General features: G+C 45.2%; 1 protein-coding gene and 1 pseudogene across 1 annotated transcript; both read right to left on the reverse strand.

The window, feature by feature from the left end:
* Positions 1 to 479: 479 nt before the first annotated feature.
* Positions 480 to 12,097, reverse strand: LOC109886502 (XK-related protein 5-like). Its single transcript, XM_031800919.1, has 7 exons — positions 11,843 to 12,097; positions 10,199 to 10,382; positions 9,448 to 9,632; positions 8,409 to 8,621; positions 6,795 to 6,964; positions 3,136 to 3,247; positions 480 to 2,707 (listed from the first exon to the last, which is right to left on the reverse strand). The coding sequence occupies exons 1-7, from the start codon at positions 11,967 to 11,969 to the stop codon at positions 1,677 to 1,679; spliced, it is 2,022 nt and encodes a 673-aa protein (XP_031656779.1). The 5' UTR covers positions 11,970 to 12,097; the 3' UTR covers positions 480 to 1,676.
* Positions 12,098 to 14,930: 2,833 nt separating this feature from the next.
* Positions 14,931 to 15,656, reverse strand: LOC109886500 (ruvB-like 1 pseudogene; annotated as a pseudogene).
* Positions 15,657 to 17,016: the final 1,360 nt, after the last annotated feature.

Raw genomic sequence — 17,016 nt, forward strand, 5'->3', positions numbered from 1 at the left:
TTGCCATAACGAGTGGCGTAGCAGTCTAAGGTACTACAAGGCGTCACTACAGACCTTGGTTTGAATCCGGCTGTATCGCAACCAGGCCGTGATCGGGAGTCCCATAGGGCAGCGCACAATTAGCCCAGTGTCGTCAGAGTTAGGGAAGGGTTTGGCTGGGGTAGGCAGTCATTGTAAATAAGAATGCGTTCTTAACTGACTTGCCTAGTTAAATAAAGGTTAAATGAAGGTTAAATAAAAACATAAACAAAGGGGTTGAATACTTAATGACTCAAGACATTGCAGCTTTTCATTTTTAAATCATTTGTAAACATTTAAAAAAACATAATTCCACTTTGACATTATGGGGTACTGTGCGTAGGCCAGTGACCAAAAACATCTCAATGTAATCAATATTAAATTCAGTCTGTAACACAACAAAATGTGGGAAAAGTGAAGGAGTGTGAATACTTTCTGAAGACACTGTATCTTACCCTGGGTCATTTATAGAGCATTTAATCAACAATACAATGATCCCTTATAAGAGATGAAAAAATTAGCACAGCAAAACATTGTCACAAAATATGTCTTGGATATCCCTTATTCTTCCACTTACCTTCACATTTGAGGTGTGAAAACTGTTTAAAACACAACCACGCGCCTGACACAGTACAATAAAGCATATTTTAGAGTTTCTCAATTGGAAAAACTGCATTTAGCAAGTTAACATGTTCAACATGTCTTTAAGACAAAGAATAAAATAAAATAAAAATTATATCCTTGCAACAATGTACCTTAAAAATATTAATTAATTAGCTCAATAAATACGTTTGTTAATATGAATAACTTCGCAAAAGGCAAAATGGGACATATAAAATGTGGGACAACTGTCTGATTTCACCATCAAACAGTTTTGTCGAGTTGACTATGAAGCCCTGTCTGTCCTAAGCAGTGTCAGCAAATGAGTGTATACGTTCACCTGGGGTGTAGTCATTAGTGCACAGCACACCGTAGCAAATGATAGCTAAACATTTTGCAAAGGACAGGTTCAATTTAGTACTTCCCCGTTTTGGTTGTTTGGTTCCTAGTGAACCCTTGACCTGTTCAATGTGCTCATTATGTTCATTTTGGGGGTATGGGGAGTGAGTATCTTTTCAAAGCAATAACAAAAACCCAACAGGAAATTAGAGGTGCACTGATACTATCAATGATGGTACTCAGTATCTGGCCGATACGGTATCTGTAAATGCCAGCCAAAACAAAGTTCAGATACCAAGCTGACATATTGCAGTGAGTATCTTCACTTTAGCCGAGATCATGTCACCACTTCTTAGAATTATTTTTTAGAAGCATTTAAATAGGTTTTTATGTGGTATTATTTGTTTATTGTATTATATTTGGTTGATTAGGAGGTAGTGTTGATTGAACTGGGTTAAAGTTACTGATGTAAAAAGTAAGTACCGGTACTCGGCGGAATATGAAATCCTCAATAGAAAGCACTTGGTACTCGGAACAATCAGCAAGAAATGGTAACGGACAGCTTTATAGGAAATGTATATTACTTAAGATACTTGTGCTTAAAATGAGCTAGCTTTGAGCTGGGCTTGTGTTTCATTATGCTTCCTCTCCATTGACTTTTCAATCTCTTTCCACCATCCCTTTTTTTTCTCCTCCCTCTCTTTTTCCCTCCCTTGTTCTTAAAATCCATCGTCCTGGTCTCGCCGTGACAGTATCAGCTGCCTCCTGGGACCACTCAGATGAGGGATGCTGGGCGGTGCGTCCCCCTGCACCCCAGAGTCCAGTTTGGGTGTGGAGGTGTAGCGAGGCCCCATCTGCAGTCCCCTGACGTCCCTGTGCAGGGCGGGGTCGCTGGGGATGGAGCCGAGGCCTGCCATGCCCATGGGGGGGCTGGCCCGGTCCAGGCGGGGGTTGCTGGTGCTGCTGGGGGACTGGGGGTCAGCACTGAAGTACAGTGTGGAGCTGGACAGGGTGGTGCTGGGGCAGAAGTATGGCTCGGGGCTGTCCCCGAACACTGATTTGCCCTCGGGCGAGCTGCGCTTTAAGGAGTCAGACACCGGCGACTCCAGTGGGCTCTGCATGTCCTCCAGGCTGTCCTCGCTCTCCTCCTCGCCAGGCGTCTCGGCGGATATGGGCTCATCGCTGGCGCTCTGGAACTCCTCCTTGCAGTCCGAGAGGGGTGCTAGGCCCCGCTTCGTCCCCTGCGATTCGGACACCGAGGCCCCGGAGACCCCGTCGTAGTTGCCCCCACACGCCGTGGTAGTCCTGCCACCACCTGTACCCGTGGCCTCCGAGTTACAACAGTAATCGTCCTCGTCCAAGTTGGCCACCACGCCACCGGAGCCATAGGCCCGGTTGATCTTTCCTACGTCACTCGTTTTTAGTGCCAAGCGAATCAGGAGCCAGTGGTGGTGGCGGCAGAGGCACGAGTTACCCAGCCTGGGACCGCAACTCCCAGGATGCTCCAGGAGGGAGCCGGCCACGCCAGAGAGGGAGAAGCTGCCGTGATTGTGCAGGGAGGAGGGTGCGTCCTGTGGAAGGCTCTTGTCACCTCCCCCACCCCCTAGGGAGTAGGAAGACTCGCCCTGCTCTAGGCCCTCCAGGCAGGTGGAGCCCATGTGGTGGTTGCGGTGGCCGAGGCCATGGCCTGTGGCGATCTCAGTGGACTTGGGGTGGAGGAAGCGGTAGTACAGGACTAGAGAGGTGGCGCCTGGAGTAGGGAGAGATAAGAGAGGGGGAGACTTAGAAACACGCTTTGTGTGATGCAGAGTATTTGAATGGACCATGACGTACGATACTGAACAAAGTATAGTATTCATTAAAGGTTAAGGCTAAGGGTTAAGGGGATGGGATTGAAAGTTCCTTATGGGGTTCAGTTGCTTGTGTCTGAAGCTTGACATGGTGCCTTAGACAATGTATCCCTTACAGCCATGAACATGACTAAATATGTCATATTTTAGGTTTCCCTTGTATCAAACATTTGCCTTATATGAAATGTAACTATGAATTTTCAAAGTACTTGTTTTCTTTTAACACAATAGGTTTTTAACATCCTCTTTGTTCTGTGCACAGGCATCAGGCATAACAGGGGCTTAAACTAAATGCTACATAAGGGAGGGAATCCAAAGAGTGACTCACCAAGCAGGAAGCTGCTCAGCACAGCGATGGGGAGGGTCATGCTATCCCATGATTTCTCACTGAGGAAGTCGGACGCTGCCACTAGTAGGGTGGTGTTCTCCAGTAGCATGGCCTATCGGAGAAGAGGTCAGAGGGAGGTCAGGAGAAGTCATGACAGGACTAAGACGGGACAATGGAATGCAAGGACAGAAAGTGTGTGTGCATCTGCAGCTGTGTGTGCGCCCATATGAACATGAGTGAAATAATAGGCCCCCCAAAAAATACAAAACATACAACTCGTCACAAAGACACAGGGGTGAACGCATAAGACAACGAATGACACCAAGCAGCAGGAGACTCAATTGAATTCGATAGATCTTTATTGTCCCTGAATGGCAGTCCTCGTCCTCCTATTCATCATATGTACCACTTAGAAGCAGGAAATTGAAACGGAACTGAATAGGAACATGCACAAAAATCTGAATGAATAGAATTAAAATATACAGTATTGTCTCCAAAGGGCAATTCAGTTGCAGCATACAGAATTTCTCCTCTACTGAATTCTTTCTTCCTGGCAACTGAACCTTTTTTGGAACACCATTATTTGTGTCTTACTGAGATTTACTGTCAGGGCCCAGGTCTGACAGAATCTGTGCAGAAGATCTAGGTGCTGCTGTAGGCCCTCCTTGGTGGGGGACAGAAGCACCAGATCATCAGCAAACAGTAGACACTTGACTTCAGATTCTAGTAGGGTGAGGCCAGGTGCTGCAGTCTCTCTCTCTCCAATTAAAGTCCAAGGGATTTATTGGCATGGAAAACATATGTTTATATTGCCAAAGCAAGTGAAATAGATCATTAACAAAAGTGAAATGGAATGGCAGCTCAGTTTCCACCTCATTTTGTGGGCAGTGTGCACATAGCCTGTCTTCTCTTAAGAGACAGGTCTGTCTACGGCGGCCTTTCTCAATAGCAAGGCTATGCTCACTGAGTCTGTACATAGTCAAAGCATTCCTTAAGTTTGGGTCAGTCACAGTGGTCAGGTATTCTGCCACTGTGTACTCTCTGTTTAGGGTCAGTCACAGTGGTCAGGTATTCTGCCACTGTGTACTCTCTGTTTAGGGTCAGTCACAGTGGTCAGGTATTCTGCCACTGTGTACTCTCTGTTTAGGGTCAGTCACAGTGGTCAGGTATTCTGCCGCTGTGTACTCTCTGTTTAGGGTCAGTCACAGTGGTCAGGTATTCTGCCACTCTGTACTCTCTGTTTAGGGTCAGTCACAGTGGTCAGGTATTCTGCTGCTGTGTACTCTCTGTTTAGGGTCAGTCACAGTGGTCAGGTATTCTGCCACTGTGTACTCTCTGTTTAGGGTCAGTCACAGTGGTCAGGTATTCTGCCACTGTGTACTCTCTGTTTAGGGTCAGTCACAGTGGTCAGGTATTCTGCCACTGTGTACTCTCTGTTTAGGGTCAGTCACAGTGGTCAGGTATTCTGCCGCTGTGTACTCTCTGTTTAGGGTCAGTCACAGTGGTCAGGTATTCTGCCGCTGTGTACTCTCTGTTTAGGGTCAGTCACAGTGGTCAGGTATTCTGCCGCTGTGTACTCTCTGTTTAGGGTCAGTCACAGTGGTCAGGTATTCTGCCGCTGTGTACTCTCTGTTTAGGGTCAGTCACAGTGGTCAGGTATTCTGCCGCTGTGTACTCTCTGTTTAGGGCCAGTCACAGTGGTCAGGTATTCTGCCACTGTGTACTCTCTGTTTAGGGCCAGTCACAGTGGTCAGGTATTCTGCCGCTGTGTACTCTCTGTTTAGGGCCAGTCACAGTGGTCAGGTATTCTGCCACTCTGTACTCTCTGTTTAGGGTCAGTCACAGTGGTCAGGTATTCTGCCACTCTGTACTCTCTGTTTAGGGTCAGTCACAGTGGTCAGGTATTCTGCCACTCTGTACTCTCTGTTTAGGGTCAGTCACAGTGGTCAGGTATTCTGCCACTCTGTACTCTCTGTTTAGGGTCAGTCACAGTGGTCAGGTATTCTGCCACTCTGTACTCTCTGTTTAGGGTCAGTCACAGTGGTCAGGTATTCTGCCACTGTGTTCTCTCTGTTTAGGGTCAGTCACAGTGGTCAGGTATTCTGCCACTGTGTACTCTGTGTAGGGTCAGTCACAGTGGTCAGGTATTCTGCCGCTGTGTACTCTCTGTTTAGGGTCAGTCACAGTGGTCAGGTATTCTGCCGCTGTGTACTCTCTGTTTAGGGTCAGTCACAGTGGTCAGGTATTCTGCCGCTGTGTACTCTCTGTTTAGGGTCAGTCACAGTGGTCAGGTATTCTGCCGCTGTGTACTCTCTGTTTAGGGTCAGTCACAGTGGTCAGGTATTCTGCCACTGTGTACTCTCTGTTTAGGGTCAGTCACAGTGGTCAGGTATTCTGCCACTGTGTACTCTCTGTTTAGGGTCAGTCACAGTGGTCAGGTATTCTGCCACTGTGTACTCTCTGTTTAGGGTCAGTCACAGTGGTCAGGTATTCTGCCACTGTGTACTCTCTGTTTAGGGTCAGTCACAGTGGTCAGGTATTCTGCCACTGTGTACTCTCTGTTTAGGGTCAGTCACAGTGGTCAGGTATTCTGCCACTCTGTACTCTCTGTTTAGGGCCAGTCACAGTGGACAGGTATTCTGCCGCTGTGTACTCTCTGTTTATGGTCAGTCACAGTGGTCAGGTATTCTGCCACTGTGTACTCTCTGTTTAGGGCCAGTCACAGTGGTCAGGTATTCTACCACTGTGTACTCTCTGTTTAGGGCCAGTCACAGTGGTCAGGTATTCGCTGTTTAGGGCCAAATAACATTCTAGTTTGCTTTGTTTTTTTGTTCATTCTTTCCAATGTGTCAAGTGATTATCTTTTTGTTTTCTCTTGATTTGGTTGGGTCTAATTGTGTTGCTGTCCTGGGGCTCTGTGGGGTCTGTTTGTGTTTGTGAACAGAGCCCCAGGACCAACTTGCTTAGGGGACTCTTCTCCAGGTTCATCTCTGTTTGGTGATGGCTTTGTAATGGAAGGTTTGGGAATCGCTTCCCTTTAGATGGATTTACAATTTAGTGTCTCTTTTCTGGATTTTGATAATTAGCGGGTAATTCTGCTCTGCATTAATTATTTGGTGTTTTATGTTGTACACAGTCTCAATTTGGTGTTTGTCCCATTTAGTGAATTCTTGGTTGGTGAGCAGACCACAGAACTCACAACCATAAAGGGCAATGGGTTCTATAACCGATTCAAGTATTTTTAGCCAGATCCTAATTGGTATGTTGAATTTTATGTTCCTTTTGATGGCATAGGCCTTTCTTGCCTCGTCTCTCAGATTGTTCACAGCTTTGTGGAAGTTACCTGTGACAGTGATGTTTAGGCCGAGGTATGTATAGTTTTTTTTGTGTGCTATAAGGCAACAGTGTGTAGATGGAATTTGTATTTGTGGTCCTGGCAACTGGACCTTTCTTTGGACCATTATTTTGGTCTTACTGAGATTTACTGTCAGAGCCCAGGTCTGACAGAATCTGTGCAGAAGATCTAGGTGCTGCTGTAGGCCCTCCTTGGTGGGGGACAGAAGCACCAGATCATCAGCCAACAGTAGACACTTGACTTCAGATTCTAGTAGGGTGAGGCCGGGTGCTGCAGTCTCTGTGTCTCTCTGTCTCGTACGTACCACGTAGAAGCCGGCCATGCGAAAGCGCGAGGGTCCGTCTTTGACGTTGAGGAAGAGGAAGATGTGGACCAATCCCAGCGCGACGTTGAACAGGCGCCAGCGCCAGGGTCCGGTGCAGATTTCCGGTTGCTGGGCGACCAGCCAAAAGGACGCCGTGAGCCAGTGGAAACCTGGAGGTCAGCGTAAAAATAGATAGCTGGCTGAGATTACTGGTTAAAGTTGATTCTGATATGATTAAGATATACATTTTTTATTATCCCAATTAGGGTGTGGTGCCTGGCCACAAACAAATGGAGATTTTAAAAAGGATGTGCAGAAAGAGAGAGAGAAAAGAAGGAGTAGAGAAAGAGAGTGGACCGGTGTTATTTTGTTGTGTTTACTCAGGGGACTTGGTTGTAGTAAATAATGCATCAATGCAGATTCCAGATCCTTTATAATCATCTGACAGCACACAGCCAATCAAAATGGTCAATTATAATCAACTGATTTAATAAACTCATTTGACCTACAATTGACCTCTACGTGCATTATACCAAATTTACAAAGCCTCGGGTTAAATTCGAAATAAATACATATATATATTAAATCAAATCAATAAAAGGCATCTATCTTCTTAATGCAACACATTGTCCTTCAAAGCTTGTTCCTTGGCAACCAGTTTTCACCATCATGACTAACTAGGCAAGTCAGTTAAGAACAAATTCTTATTTAAAATGATGGCCTACCAAAAGGCAAAAGGCCTCCTGTGGGGACGGGGCCTCAGGAGTCTGGTGGGAGGAATGGAATAACCCCCTTTTCCTGGTCAGAAGTCTAATTAGCTTAATACAAAAATCCCTATACAAATCTGTCAGTTTAAGCTATCTGTTTTTTTTTACATTGGCTGCGTCTCAATCCACCGCATCCGCCTTTGTAACATCTGTGGTGAAAGGTGACAGAGCCAGAGCGGTGTTGTCAAACCATGAGACATCCTGAAAATCTGTCTGCTCACAAAGTCCTCTGTAGCGTCCGAACGGTATGGAATACAAACTACAATGAGATGAGACTCTCACAAACACGACGGTGTTCTCTGTTTTGCTCGACGACCCCCACAAGCGTCTTGGTTCTCGTCTGAAGTCGGTTCAGCCGATCTGCCAACTTCTGTCTGTAGCGTCCGAGCAGTTTGGGCTACACACTAATGTGACCTCTCTGTAGAAAGGTGAGACTCTCAGGATGTTGGTTGTTTTGCTCTAGGAGCCCACGGACCTCACAAGACTTGTCTGAAGGTCCCTCAGTACTAGTTGATAAAATGAATGGAAGTATACAGTATATGGAGACTAATCTTTCTTATATCTCTCAGATATGGGATAGACACTTCGGGAACAAACTTCCATTTGATTTTTGGGGGGGGCTGTCTGTTGTTCCATGTAGTGAATATGTTATTAAATGCATTTGTATGGGCTAATAGCAGTAAGGCCAAAAATGTTTTTTTATTCAATTGTATTTATTTTTTATACTTCAAGGGGTCTTAAAATTCAAAAACAAATAGAAAAATGATCCTTCTTAAATAATTCTCTACCCTCCCTCCCTCGTTCTCTTTGTCTCCCTCCCACCTCGCTCTCCCTTTCTCTCTCTCACCTGCCACTCCGCAGGTCCACCAGTGGAAGTAGCGGGCGAAGGACATGAGGCTTGCCACGCGGGCGCCCAGCATGCCCGCCCTCCACAGCAGCTGGCACAGCAGGGCGGCCGGGGGCATGGCCAGGTGGCCCGGGCGGATCAGGCAGCATGCCCGGCTGAACAGCACCAGAGCCCAGGACAGTGACAGCAGGCACAGGCCTGCGCACACCGCTACTGTGGAGAGGGATGGGTGGGTAAGGGAGTGGGGGAGAGAGAGAAATTTAAGACATGTTTTAAGGTATACAGACATTTTGGGGGTACAAAAATGACAAGGTATTTACTAAGAAAATGGCATGTATAGTAATAGAACATGTTGTTTAAGTGACTGGCTGTAACAGCCTTCTCAAAGGGTCCCAGCCTAATTCTATAAGTCTATGGTCCCAGATGAGCTGGCACAATCTGATGGACAGTACAGTTTACTGTGATTTCAATGAACATTCAGGAGTCATCAGCTCTTTAGGATATGAAAATATATTTACCCAACATTATTACATCATCACAGACATATGCAGGGAAAATGTTATAAGTAATTATTCAGGACAGGGCTAGTATAAACTACAATAGTACCTCACCACAGGTTACAGAAAGCTTTGTCATTACTCCCAATCCAACTCAACCCTAGATCTGGGGCTGTATGCTGATCTAGGATCAGCTCCCCCACTGTCCATGTAATCTTATTCATGGTGATATAAAAGGCTAAACTGATCTTAAAATCAGCACTTAAAAACCATACCAGTTAGGAGACCAGGGTTGTATGTATCAAGTGTCTCAGAGTACGAATACTGACTTAGGTTCAGTTTTAACTTGTGGATCATAATTAACAAGATCACATGGATGGGACCTGATCTTAGATTAGCACTCTTACTATGAATACCAACCCACTAAGAGATGGTAAAATTGTAATTATTACATAGTAATTAATTAGATATGATGTAGGCTACATGTTTGTTTCTTTGTAATGAATGAAATGAAGCATCACCTGGGTACAGTGGTGTCTTACCTGGGGAGTGGAGTTCCACGTCAGTGACAGCTAAGACGTAGGTCTGCAGCAGTGTCTGAGGGAGGGTGAGGACCAGGGCCTCCAACAGGCGGAGGGCGGACACATCGGCCTGCTGCATCACAGCCGCCCCGAGCTCCCCCGCACTACCCTGCATGTCCCATACGGATATCATGCAGTCCCACAACCTGCCAGACGGGGAAGACAAAGGGCAATGGCTGTAATACAGAGCTGGTGCAATGGGGGCAGCGCGAGAAGGTACTTGGTTATGTATAGTGGATGATGATGTGTGTTGGTGGGATTGTGTGTCTGTAATTTAGATATGTAGAATTCTAAAGATGATCTACACATAAAATGCTAAAATTGTAGGTTTAATGACGTAAACCTCTCAAGGTAACCTCTAATGCCCATCACTTACAGTATAGTAATAGAGGGCAGATAGGACAGGAGATCTTATTTATCCAACTAAGTAAATCAGTGGCTGGTTTCAAAATGATTGTTACTTTGAAATATTCTGAGCTGAAAGCAACTTCTCTGTCAATTTATCATTCTGAGGCAGATCGTTCTGTTGTCAGGGTCCTGTTTTTTAAGGCACACTGTAACAAAACGTTCAAAAGCATTTTGCAACAGAAAACAAAAGCGGACATTTCTAATCGGTCAAGTTCAGCTAGTAACCTCCACATTTCAATCAGTTTTCTTACATTTTGTGCCTATTGAACATACCCAGGTGTAGCGATTGTTCAGGTGGGCTCACCTTTGGAAGATGCCCAGTTGCAGCACATGTGTGAGGGTCAGGAACCAATAGTGGTCTTCCCCGTCGTCACGGTACCACCTGAGACTCAACACCTGGACCAGTATCCCCGGCAACAGGAAGGCGAGGGTCATCCCCGCCCACTGCGTTTCTTCATTCCATAGGTAGAATCCTACACAATAGATCACTTTATAGATCACACACACACAGAGGGAAGAAATAGGTCTATTATACATTTATATCAATGTAATAGTGTATCCGTGTACTACAAGGTCTATTTACATACATACAGAATATATTGGTTACATTCTGTACAGTCTATGGTGGGAGTGAATGGTGATACATTCCATTGCACACAATGCCAGCTACATTTTTTTTTATTTTATTTTACCTTTATTTATCCAGGCAAGTCAGTTAAGAACACATTCTTATTTTCAATGACGGCCTGGGAACAGTGGGTTAACTGCCTGTTCAGGGGCAGAACGACAGATTTGTACCTTGTCAGCTCGGGGGTTTGAACTCGCAACCTTCCGGTTACTAGTCCAATGCTCTAACCACTAGGCTACGCTGCCGCCCCCACATAAATGAACAAGTGAGGTGAGTGACTTAGTGAGTGGATGGCTGGATAAATGAATGAATGGTATATTTGGAAACAATCCCCTCGCCTTTATTTCACAACAAAAACAGACGAAAGCCATATCAAATGTATTGATCATTGTTAATTAAATGCTATTTATGTGTATGCCTCTTGGCCACACACTTGGCAAGGGGAGAGAAGAGCTCTTGATGGCTAGTTCTGGATTATTTCTGTTTTATCCATCAGGACTGACTGTCTCTGTTGGTGGGGCCCTAGAGAGGCTCTCAGGCTAGTTTATTTGGATCCACATTTGCTACTTGTCCATTGGGTTTCCAAAGCCACAAAGTCAAAATTGTCTATCGTAAAAATGTATGGAAGCAAAAATGTGCTTTTTGGTCTTAAGGTAAGGTTAGGAATACGTTTAGCAGGGTGATTAGGTTAGGGTCAAGGTCAGGGTGAAAATGACATTTTTAGAAGAGCAATTGTAGAAATGGGAGGGGTTTGGGACTTTGTGGCTGTAGTAACTAGTGACGACCTTGTCATTGATCTGCTTACTCTACACAAGGATGCACGGCGCCCCTTTCCCGGATAACGGCGCGGAGGAGACCTAATCTGTCCGTGCCCTTCGACTGACCCGCGTGTGATATGCATACAAAAACTAAAAACATCACGGTATAAATAAAGGCTAGCCTTCAACGTACAACACCGCAATGAAACTGGCTATACACGTATAGAGAATGAAACAGAAAGGTCGGTGGTAATTCGTGCAATGTTACCGGGCCACATTCACATTAACGTATGCACATACAGTAGCTAGCTAGCTAATGTGGCTAACGTTACTAGCCTAATGTTAGCCAAGTGATGCTGAACTGTACTAGACGTGTAACGTTATCTAGCTAAATACGCATTCCATGAAATCCATAATAACACATTTCCCCGGAAAAACAAGAGCTCTACCATTGCATATAACTAATTGAAGGTCACTAACGCAGTCCAATGCATGACTGAACATGCTGTGAATGAGGCAGAATACAGTGGCTAGGCTACTGTAGCGTTTGGTATCCACTTACGCGCGGTCCTTTCAGCCAGTATCACCAGCCCCGACACACCAAAAAGGATAGCCTGGCACCACGCAATCCAGGACCCACTCCGGGCCGCCACGGGCATCATATGGGCGGCAGGCCCAGTGTTTATCATGATACGGAGACTTGGGCGCCGCGGGAACCAGCCGGGGACATCATTATTGTCATCCTTCTCCCTTGGTGGATCCCGTTACCTACCAGTACTCGTCCTCCGGGCTGGCTCCCGTTAAAAATATTTGACGTCACTGCAGTTTTTAAAGAGGCAGTGCACTACACGGTAAAGTAAGTGTTGTTTAAACTCCATATTGTCACATTGACGTTGAGACGTTACGCCTTTTCATCTGGCGGCTATCCTGATTTATACAGTGCCGGCCCTGGACGTTCTGCCGCCCTAGGCGAGACAAACATCTCAGCCAAAAGTCGGAGGAACAGAACATAATAGCAGCCCATTTAATAGGCCTATTACACAAATTAAACACCCTTTTAGCACATCTGGTTAGTAGGCTATATAATCAGTTCAATGTCAATAATATAGCCTAATATTTTCAATCTAATTACATTGTTAACATCACCAATGTCCTGGACGTTCTGCCGCCCCAGGCCAGACAAAAATAATTACATCTTAGACATCCTTATGAATCTAAGCATGGCACTTTCAAAAGTTACCTTTCCACCCAGACAGAGGCTCCACTGACGCAGAAAACTGTAAGCTTCAAATGCTGGCTACTGGCTACAAATGTTGTATAACCCAACAACAGAAGTGCTTCCCTAAAAGCTGCCTGGGTTTAAACAAACACGTATTATATTTTCAGAAAGAGAAAAGCACAATTAATAGGGACAGAATAGCAAAACATTGTTTTTTAATCTCCTCCAATATTATAGGCTACGGTTTAGCTTCAGATTGTCATAGAGAGGAATCAATATATCCCCATATGCATCGGAGTCCCGTCTTTCGCGGGCATTTTAGAGCTTGTTTCTACCATAAGGCATCGTTATAGAACGCTTGCTATAATCTGGATACGTTATATGTATTTATTTAAAATACACAAAACAATAGATATAATTTTTTCCTTTTTCTTTAACCAAGGGTATGTGAAACACTCACTCAATTCGAGCCCTGGTTTTAGTCAAACACACCAAGCCCTTCCCAGACACGGGGGTATTTAATCAGTACATGCGAAAGTATTGGATTATTTGGCTATACCGACATCTATGGACAGGATAATTGTGTCTGTCAAACAGGTAGGCTGAACACGTATTGTTTGGAAGATGAAGAAATAAGCTCCAATTATCTATGTCATTCTATGTTTATGCCCATAAACATGTTTGGTGCACTTTAACCCCTGCATCGGAGAGTTACATTGTTGCTATCACTATGCAACCTATAGTTGGAAAACAACGTTTTTTATTAATAATATCCCACCTGTTATCCCACATGGGACGACCCCATAATTGTTACAATTACAATAAAAATAACAAGTTTATATAACATATTTAACATATATTTTATATTACTGTAGAACTGTAAAACAGTAAGATAATTTGAGTTTTGGAAACAACTGCTGTCATAAATTCATGGCGGGCGTTGTTTCGCTGGAGCAGTGTAAAATAACCTTTATGTCAATGACCCAGCCTTAATGAATTTAGTTTATTTACATATCGAATGTTATTGTCCAACATCAGTTTCAGAATGTATTTATTTCGTCTCCACCGAGAGAGGCCTATTTCCTCTGCTGTGGTGCTGCAGTGCAGTCAGCGATGTGTCCTCTCGGTAGCTGTCCATGGTCCTGATTCTTCCAGTCCCTGGTTCCATCCCTGGTTCCATCCCTAACCAGCGCAGATTTGCACTCGTGTGAAAAAAGTTTGCAGAAAAAAACAAAATGCTGCATCGTTTTGCTTGGAATAGACTAGCCTTGGTATCGCCACTCTCTCCCCCGCTCGCCATCCTCCTATAGTAGTGGGCCACCTAAAACTTTCGTTGCCCCTCATCTCTTGTGAAATTCCCCTCCTTATCCTGATGTGGCCCTGCCTGCCTGCATTAACATATCCTGTAAAGATCCACTCATTTATTTTGGCCACTCACTGGGCTCTTGAATGTTTTTTGTTTGGGAGTCAGATTTAGTAGCAGCACCACCACTGTCATCGGGCGACGAATCTCAGTGTGGGTCCAAGATAGTAGGGTCTTCGCCGGCATTGTTTGGAGGTGTGGCTAGGCCTGGTGCGACCACCTGTTCTTGTCCAACCAGGGAGTTGTCATCATCGGTGGAAGTGCATGGCTCGGACTCCTCCGGTTTGCCCTCTTCGAGCAGGGGCTCGTCGTTCTCGGCGAATGAATGGCCTGTCCTCATAGGCTGGTCATTCTCCACACCGGCTGGTGGACATTGCTGCCCACTGATTTTACCAGCGAATTTCTTTGGTTTAGAGATTGTGCCTCTTTTCCCATTGTTTTTTTTATTTTTATATTCGCTTCCTGATCGTTTTTGTATTTTAGACATGATAGCAAATGGTTTCACATCTCTATAGATTACTTTTAGTAAAAATTATATCCACTAGTAGTTGCTAGCTAACTTTACAGGCTACTGCCTTAGTCACCAATCGTCTTCGTCACATATTAACTTTAAAAAATCCAATTATTTAATTGGCAGATTCATTTTGATTAATGTTTCACAATTGGATAATCCCATATAAACACACACATCACCATAGCTACCAAGGACAGTGCGAGTGAACTTCGGGAGAAGCGGGAGGGGGCGGGAACTGCAGCAACGCTATGAGCTGGTGGCTGGGGTGCCGCGGGCGGTGAAGCAGTGATGCCAATTTAGCAATTTTGTTGCTAGATTTAGCAACTTTTCAGGCTACCCTGGCAAAAAAAATTTTAACAGCACCTAGCAACAAATGTAGCTACTTTAAAAAATATATATTTGGAACTTTTAGCCACTTGTGAAAAGTGACTCAAACGCTAAAATGCACACATTTTCCGTCTAAATGACACAAACACGATTCTCTGTCACACACCCAGTCACAACACACGTGCCTGGCTCAAAAGTGCACTGTGAGTAACGTCAGCAGCAGGCGCTCAGCTCCGGCACGGCAGCAGCAATTTCAAGTAGGTGAAACACTCGATGTCCAGCATGTGCACCTCGTCCACAAACAGCACCCCAGGGACCAGCTCAGCCACACCCTGGTCAATGTAGCGGTTTACCACCTTGTTGATCTCAGCTCGCAGCTTGTCTGTGATCTCGGTCCTCTTGGGCTTCATCAGCTGTCCCATCATAGACAGGATATCTTGACCTCCCTGTGGTCTAGCATTGGCAATATCCAGGTCGTGTAGCGTGATGTCTTGGATAATCTCATTCTTCTTGTGGACGTCCCCCTTAGGCAGCGGCACATACTCCTCAGCCTCCAGGTCAAACTCTGTGGCAAATGTGTCACACTGACCTTGTCTCTTGACGGCGCCACTGTTTGCTTCAATGTAGATGACGTCTCCCGCTTCCACACGCTCCTTCTGCAGGCTGTCATAAATACTGGGGTCCAGCTTGAGCTGCTTGGTGCCCTTGCCGGTCTTCAGTCCGATGATGACGTGGCTGATGGTCTTCCCGTAACCACCCATGGGGTTCTCTGTCTCACAGGGGGTCAGCTCTGTGACCTCCCCCTCATACACCTCCTTGGTCTCTTTAATACGCAACCCTATGGCCCTCCTGGAGTTCTCCATTAGCACCTCTGTTTTCTTGATCTCAGAAGAGCAGACCTCACTGCCCACCATGGGGCAGAAGGGCACCTTGTTGCCGAGCTCCTGTGCCATAGCCCCCCCCCCCCAAAAGTTAATCCTGCTCTTTCTTGTTTCTCTCATTCCAGCCTTCCTCTCATCCTTTTGTTCCGAGCCCCCATCAAGCTGCCCCATCTGTGCATCATCCACTGTACTAGTTTGTTACGTTCAGAAAAATACATGGTTTTAAAGGTTCCTTGCATGTTAATAAAATGATTTTTTTCTATAAAATGGAAAACTTGGGGGGGGGGCAGCAGCAATTTCAGCAAATTGCAAATCATTGTTGGCTGACTGCAGCAGCAGTCGTACTGGTTCGTTGAGCCAAACCCAATGAATGTAGTTGGTTACGAATGTTGGATCTTAAACAGAACTTACAACATCAATCAACATGTCTCAATCCAAGTGTACAGCCAGAAGAACAGAAACGAGTGGGAGTCTGTACCTGAACAAATGTCAAATCATATTTTTTGCCGAGATGGCCAGTCAATTTGAGTAACGTTATTGTGTATTCTCCGTAATGATGCAGTTTTACGTTATCACTCAATGACATCACAACATCATTCAGCAACTTTTAGCAACAAATCAACCTGCCTCTAGCAACTTACCCTGAAAATTAGTTGGCAAAACTGCTGTGAAGTAGCTGATCAGTGGCGCCGGAGGGCGGGCAGCCAATTGTCAAAATGCCGCCCCAAATTCAAGTGCCTAATCTTGCCTAATGGGAGGCCGCACCTGTGTTTATAATCTTCCATATCACACAGATCCAGGGATATAATCTAGAGATATAATACATTGGGTTCTATGCCCCTGAGAAAACACTCAGGAAAGAAAGATACACTTATTCAAACACCTAAGAAAGAGGATAAGGACACAGGAACACAGTGAACCTACAGCGACTTCAGACAACCTGCGCGTGTGTGTTAGTGGTAGTGGTGTGCGGGGTCAGCTGTTTGTTCACCCGCACTTACCTGTAATTGCTAATAACCCATCTGCAACTGCCCGACTGAGTGTACAAAACATTAGGAACACCTTCCTAATATTGAGTTGCACCCCCTTTTCCACCTCAGAACAGACTCAATTCGTTGGGGCTGTGACTCTACAAGCTGTTGAAAGCGTTCCACAGGGATGCTGGCCCATGTTCACTCCAATGCTTCCCACAGTTGTCAAGTTGGCTGGATATCCTTTGGGTGGTGGACCATTTTTAATACATAGAGGAAACTGTCACAGCAGCGTTGCAGTTCTTGACACACTCAAACCGGTGCGCCTGGCACCTATTGCCAGTGGTGGGTAAAGTATCCAACTGTCATACTTCAGTAAAAGTAAAGATACCTTAATAGTAAATGACTAAAGTAAAAGTCACCCAGTAAAAACCTACTTGAGTTAAAGTCTAAAAGTATTT

Source organism: Oncorhynchus kisutch, linkage group LG21 (genome assembly GCF_002021735.2).
Source record: "Oncorhynchus kisutch isolate 150728-3 linkage group LG21, Okis_V2, whole genome shotgun sequence".
In the NCBI taxonomy this organism is placed as follows: Eukaryota; Metazoa; Chordata; class Actinopteri; order Salmoniformes; family Salmonidae; genus Oncorhynchus; species Oncorhynchus kisutch.